At 41.1% G+C, this 7,084-nt stretch overlaps 1 protein-coding gene across 3 annotated transcripts in view; it reads right to left on the minus strand.

The window, feature by feature from the left end:
• Nucleotides 1-4,746, minus strand: part of RNF125 (ring finger protein 125) — a 15,045-nt gene extending 10,299 nt beyond the window's left edge. For all 3 annotated transcript variants that reach the window (XM_044424383.1, XM_044424384.1, XM_044424382.1), the window contains exons 1-2: nucleotides 3,899-4,746; nucleotides 1,252-1,405 (exon numbers count right to left, since the gene is read on the minus strand). In XM_044424383.1, the coding sequence (XP_044280318.1) occupies nucleotides 1,252-1,405; nucleotides 3,899-4,080 (336 nt within the window). In that variant the 5' untranslated portion in view covers nucleotides 4,081-4,746. The remainder of the gene's footprint in view (nucleotides 1-1,251; nucleotides 1,406-3,898) is intronic.
• Nucleotides 4,747-7,084: the final 2,338 nt, after the last annotated feature.

Raw genomic sequence — 7,084 nt, forward strand, 5'->3', positions numbered from 1 at the left:
GGAAGGTGAGCAAAATCCTACATCATGGATTGCCTGCAAACATTCCAGAGTGAGCATTTGCCGTTTTGCATTAAAAAAAAAGACTTAAACCAAAACCCCATCTGGAGCTGGACCTGCCAATTACAACTCTTTTAAACTGGATTAGATAATCTGCGCTAGCAACAGTGACACTGAGCTCTGTGCCACATTGACCAAGTACAGTATGATCCAATGCAGCAGTCCAACTTTGTAGCCTTTGCAGCATCCAAAGAGGATTCCCAAGTACCACTGGGAACTAAGGGTTACCAGGTCAAAAGATCAAGCACAGTGGGGAAGATTCAGATTTTGTACCTCACATCCTGCTGCTCTATGAATCCTAATCTCCACTGTCCTCCCCACACTGCTATGGTAGGTGGCAAAATAGGCTTACTTAAGAGCAAGGATGCCAAAAGAATGGCAAGAGAGTATAGCAAAAGCTTCATTGCCTGCTGTGTTCAAGCTAGGGCAAATCCATGTCAACAACCCTAGAACAGACTAATGATGACTGAGCAATGAAAACCAGACAGAATGGAATGGAATATACTAGAGAAAGGCACAGCAGCTGGCCAGAACTCTGAATAGCACTTCATATGGCAACATTCTCCTACAAGTTCTGTTTGTCCATGCAAATGCTAAAATGGGTTTGTAAAACCCCAGGAAGCAAGATCAGAATCCAATTGTTTCAATTGTTAAGTGATTTCCAGTTAATGCAGTACTATATATGCCTGCTCAGATGTCAGCCCCATTGAATTTAATTTCAATGAGACTTACACTGTGTTTTTCCCAGTTAGAGTACAGGGTTGCAGCTATAAGCATTTACTTACTTTTTCTATTGAAATCAAAGACATTTAAGTTCTTTATTTTGCCAAATCAAGCTTATTATTTGAAACTGATTTCAATGAGATATTTTTAGGTAAAGTATTTAGAGCTGGAATGCTTGTACAGTTGCAGACTCAATATCCCAGTCTTAAATTTAATTAAAGATACTTGCATATGAATCTTTCTCATATAAGAGGGGAAATATTAATTCAACATTTAAAGTCTCACAAGTAAAGAGAAAACAATACTTATTAGGGAGGTTTTATGGTAAAATATACAATGTGACATAGGATCAAACCTAATGTTGGGCACAATATGTCCACTGACTCAGTGGGAATTGCACCTAAGTGTGCGTAAGCACTGAATACTCCTCCATAAAATATAGAAATTATGGAAATATCAGTGGTTATTTACCTGTGTTTCACATTCTGTACAGTTTTGATAAATATTTTTCATCATGTTGATAACATCAGTTGCTGGAATCCCTTCTGAAGGAAGATAAGCCCGGCAATAAGGACATGTCCATGTGTTATTCCTTAAACTTGTTGCAATACAAGAGTGACAGAATCTGACAGGAGGATTAAAAAAAAAACATGTTTCCCCACAAAACTCCAATGAAAAGAAAGCAATTTTAAATGTAACCTAGTTACACTCATGAGGGGACATGACCTTGTGATACTGGTTCTTACTGCAGTTCTTCTCTGTTAATCATTTTGTTTACCTGAGCACCCTAATCTATTAGACCTCTGATAAAGTGAGGTTTGAGAAGATAATATGTTCTGTTATGGGGCTATCTGTGTATTAGTTGAAGTTACTCATTAGCATCCAAGTACCTACACACTTACCAGTGAATTGTAAATTCTACTATGCGCTAATAAAACTGCTTAGAGGAGATCAAGCACAACATAAGACATGATCTAGTCAAAGGTTATGCACTTCTGTGTACCTCTGAATATAGAATATGTGGGAGAGTTGAGAATGTATTTTGTTCTACATTGGGAGTATGATAGGAGTAAACTCCTTAAACTGCTGAACTGATCTTGGAAATACTATAGCATCAATGAAGCAAGTCTCTCTTAGAAATGCTGAACCAATACTCAGTTTTGGAAAAAAGTTTTTAGGCAGATATACTCTGCATTAGTATCATAAGTGTCCTTATAATATGCATAGTAAATTTAATCCCACCTCTCCCCTGCACACCTTTCACATGGTTAGTGGGGTTGAAAAGGTAAAAGTCACCAAGAACAATGTTTCCAGGAGTCCAGACTCACTGTTAGGCTGGTCTCTTACCAGGGACACCAAGGCAGATTGGTCAAAGCAAAAACATCAGATTAAGATGTATCCACCCTCTTCAAGAGTGAGGGTCACATCAGCAAAAGTGAATGGATAGATATCTTAATGATGACAGGGTCAGAGAAATTCCTGAAGTACAGCTACTGGGCAGCAGAAGTGAAGTTATAATTTATGGCTTCCTCTCATATATTTTCTATTAGAATAATTTTGGAAGGCACTCACATGGTAGAAATGGAGGAGCTGCACCAGCTTCCTGTGCAGTTGAAAAAATGGCTTAGCATAAACCCTGTTTCATTGTTTCCAAACATGTGCATGATTTCAAACCTTTGCAACATTTCCCAAAGTGCATCTGTACAAGAGAGAATTATACACTGAAAATGCTACCTGATCTGATTTTACCTGGTTTATCCTATATAGGGCTTAGGCCTACATTCTAGCAGCCTCAGAGTCAAGCAAGGAAAATGAAATTTGTCTCATCTATAGTTTGTTCACATTTATCTATGGGAATAACAGAAAACTCTTAAATTTTTAATTCTGAGGAATGCTGCTATTCAACAGGTTTGTTATTTCCCAAATTAGAGGGATTCCCCACCCCTTTTTTGAAACATTTTTTATTTTTAAGGATGTTTTACCCACAAAATTCAGTGGGGATGATAAATTAAGATAGTTAATATTTACAAGTATCTTGTAAATATTTCTGTTTAAGAAATATCAGCACACTGAGGACAATGTAGTTAAAATGGGCCATCTGTTCATTGATAAAATATATTGTAAACAACTGCATTTGTGGCTAATTAAAGCAAGTGCTGTGTGTCAATAGAAATCTCAACATATTATAGGTAGCACATGCATATTGTTTTTTTTATTATTGTTCAAGATATATCACATACATTATCTTGGGGTACTTCATACAACAGACTGCAAAGTAGTTTTCCACATTTTTATTTTTCGATTTTTATTTTTTTATTTTTTTGATTTATATCCTGCCTTTTTCCTACAAAGGGCTCAAGGCAGCTTACATTATCTCTCCTCCTCCATCTTATCCCCACAACAACAACCCTGTGAGGTAGGTTGGGCTGAGAGACTGTGACTGGCGCAAAGTCACCCAGTTGGCTCCATGGCCGAGCGGGGACTCAAACCCAGATCCTCTGAGTCCCAGTCCCATGCTCTTAACCACTACACCACACTGGCTCTCACTACACCACACTGACATCTATAAATCTAGATTATAGTTTAGAAAGTAATGTTTTCATTAGCCACTCCACTACATGACAAATTCATTTCATTCTTTAATTCATTCTTGTTTTTAACAAGATTTTAAGAGAACAGAGAATATGAATAATGCAATCTTAATGAAAGGTAATCTGAGACAATTGTGCAAGTCAAATTGATCCCCGTGGTCATGGATAGAAAGCCTCAAGTTAAAATGCTTAAAATTCTTTTAACTAGATTTAAAGAAAAAGAGGCATGAGGAGTGGAAAACATTCTCTGATAACAAAAATACTTGTTTGTTTCGGAATTCCAAAGGGGGGGGTCAAAGAAATACAAAGGGGAGGCTGCTTCTGTTTGTTTTTTAACTTGGAAGTTGGGTCCATGGTGGAACCGGGAGGAACCAGTTCCAGAAGGTGCCAGAGTGGCAGTCCTCAAAACAGACCCTTTTCACAGTGAAGGCGGCTGGCCTTAGCCTCGTGTGAGTTCATTTCCTCACACAGCGCAGCGAAGGGTTCCCATCCCGCCCCGGCCAAGTCGGGAGGGCTGCTCCACTTACATGTGGCCACATCGCGTCCTGACGGGCTGATGGAGCACTTCCAGGCAGATGGAGCAGTCGAAAGACAGGGCCTGTGGCGGTTTCTTCTCGCCAGCTCTTCCCCACTGCGGAGGAGGCACCTGGATGCCGCCGGGGGGGCCTCCCACCGCCTCCCGCCCGTCGCTGCTTAGCAGGGATCCCATCGTCCCCGCAGGCGGTCGCGGGAGAGAGAGCCGCCTCCTCGGCGCCGCCCGCCCGAGCGTGTGCTGCGCGGCTCCCCGCTCGGCTTTGGGAGGCGCTGGCGGGCGGAATGAACTCTCGAGGCTCCCCGGGGACGGTCCGTCGCGGCTGCAGGGTCGAAACCCCTCGAGAAGTACGAGGAGGGGCGCGCGAGGCTGGTCCCAGCGGCGAGATGAAATCCGACACCGTCAGCAGCACAAGCGGGGAAGGGGGGCACGGGGTGAAGGAGCCGGTTAGTTCCTGGTCTGGCCGGGGCAAGGATTTCTTCCTTTGACCCTCGATGAACAAGCGCAGCCTGTTGCATCCTTGCTGCGAGGAAATTCCCACGGCGTTCCACCAAGAGCTTGTTCCCTGGGAAGCGCGTTTAGGAAGGCAGCCTAAAGGGTTAGGCTGGAGCGGAAAGCCCTCCAACTTCGAGTATTATAGCTGGGAAAGTTAAACTCCCCGCCCCCTCTAAATATGCAAAGGATTGTGGCTTCAGACACATTTTACTCTATCAGTCACAGTATTTATTTATTATGACAACAATTATTTCGCTATGTAGCACGTTTCTCTTTAACAACTTCCTCCCCTTTCGTTTTAAAAAAAGACTAGAAAACGGGGACGAAAATCCCAAGGATCAAAAACACATGACTAAAAGATTTGCATTCATTGCGTATACCTACTTTCTCTGAAGCTTATGGTGGCATCCAATGTTAGCTTTACAGTAAACCTGTTCAAATGAATGGACAGTTAGACTGTCATTGGATTCAACTCTTGCACGACTTTCCGCATATTGAGATTCAGGGCTCAGCTGCATGTTTACACAGAAAAGTGTCCTACATCTTCCATAGCCAGCCATTTAGTATCTTAAAGATGCTACAAGTGGGACCAGCAACATAATGTTGCAGGTTCAGGGCGACCCCTCCCCACCGACCCGTATCTCTCTTGAAGATTTATTTTTGTACTTACTCAATGTGGGGTTTTCACAAACCTGCTGAAATTGTCCTTCAATGAAAGACCGCTGGCGATGATTGCCGGAAAGCCTGAAATGGACAAGCACAGCCTGAAATGGAGAAGATCGGCTTACGATCTTGTTACGGAAGCAACGATGCTGCCAATTCGGCTTCCTGATTGACACCTTGCATCAATGTTGCCAGAGCAGTTGACAGCTTGTTAAAGAGGTAACTGTATTGCTGTTCTGGTTTCCTGGCTCTTTATACATTTTTATAAGTAGATACAGTATTTGTCTATTCTGATTCTTTCCTCCCCCCCCCTTCATCTTTTCTATTTGAGATGGATTTCAAGTGCTAGAGGAAGTGTTGAGATGGATTTCAAGTGTCTACTTGACCGAAACTGTATAAAAACATCTTGTACAGTTAAATTCTTTGTAGTGTCATGCATACTACCTACATGCAGAGATCCTGTTTGTCAGAATAAAGTGTAATTTCTTTGAATTATACACTCCTAGTGTGCCTGCTTTTTCTGGCTCTTGACATAATCTATCAATTCTGTATCTCTGCCCTGATATGCAATGGAGAAGATATTTAGTTTAAATATTTCATTTGGTTTTAAGATTTATATTATTTATAGAAAACAATCCACTTGATCGTATTTTCTTTAGGGAAAATGATTCAAATCAGTAAAAATAAGGAAAGAAATAGCAGGCCAAATGCAAAAGATAACATTCAGAAGTCATGTTGCATATGCACTGAAGTATTGTTTAATGCTAAACTTGCATGCTGGTTTTGTTAACAGACTTTAAAAGGTTGTTCAACAAGGATAAGGAAAAAACTTTATCACAAGGTTGTTGACACCAAACATCTGACTGACAGTTTCAAAGGTACCAAAAGAAACCTTACCAATACTCTGTTTGGCCTTGTTTTGTTGCTCTTGGATCAAAGGAAGAAATAGCTCCCTAAATCTAGTAGACAGACTGTTCTGCAGGAACTTCAAAAAAGTCATTGAGGCTGGGGATCCTAGAGCAGCAAACTCTACAGTAAGTTTCCTATCTGTCCTGTCTCTGTCCCACCCATCTGAGTAGCATATTGAAGAATTATGGCATGTGCATAGCAAGTTGACTTGTATGTGCTGATATTTAAAGTGGAAAATGTAGAACTTGTGAACATGTAGAAGTTAGGTACAAGACAAAATGGTACCTTAATTTCCTGTGAACTCTTAAGTGGGAGTTAACCTAACACAGTCCAATAGAAGAAAATGAAGCCAATAAAATATAAAGAAGCAAGAGAAACAGTGAGGAATGCAGGTGTTGGGGAAAGCCAAATAAATCTTTATAGAGGAAGATTACTTATATGGGCCTTTGCGTTATACAATCAAACCTGCAGCATCCTTGCTCCTCTTGCCCAGAAAGAACCAGAATTTTCAGCTAGGCTCCCCTTTTCCCTCTGTTTCTTTAAGAGTCTGAGGCTCTCCACTTGCTTGAGGCAGCTGCTACATTTAGTTGCAAAGTTAAGCTTGTTACATTTCACTGCATTGAGGCTTTTATTCTGTTAATATGCTGGGCTGCAGCAAATTGCCCTGACTAGTTTTCTTGCATGTCAATACCCACACCCAAACCCTGTTATGTGCCTTTCTCTTTGCCATATCAATACTCTATAATCACTGATATTTACTGTACCATTATGTCATGCCTCTTCTGCAGTTTCTTCACATTGTTTTGTTCATGAATACATTATCTGTTGCTATGTACCTGTTCTTTCCTCATCTTCCCTGTGTACATAACTAGAAACCTATAAAACACTCTGTATATTTTCTGGAAACTTGTAGTTGGCAGACGTACCTCTACCTGACAATGCTGTTTGTGCAGGTTTGTCTCTGCAGAGGGGTTTCTTGGGTGTTCTCACCAATAAAACTGCTGAGGTTTGTATCAGATGTCCCCCTGTGGATCTGCACCTACCTTCTCACAAACTGGGATTACCTGACACAGGGCTTTCAGAAGGGAGGCTTCCAGACAGATGTGTTAAATAA

This window comes from Varanus komodoensis, unplaced genomic scaffold, assembly GCF_004798865.1.
Source record: "Varanus komodoensis strain SLA01 unplaced genomic scaffold, ASM479886v1 scaffold14_1, whole genome shotgun sequence".
Taxonomy (NCBI): domain Eukaryota; kingdom Metazoa; phylum Chordata; class Lepidosauria; order Squamata; family Varanidae; genus Varanus; species Varanus komodoensis.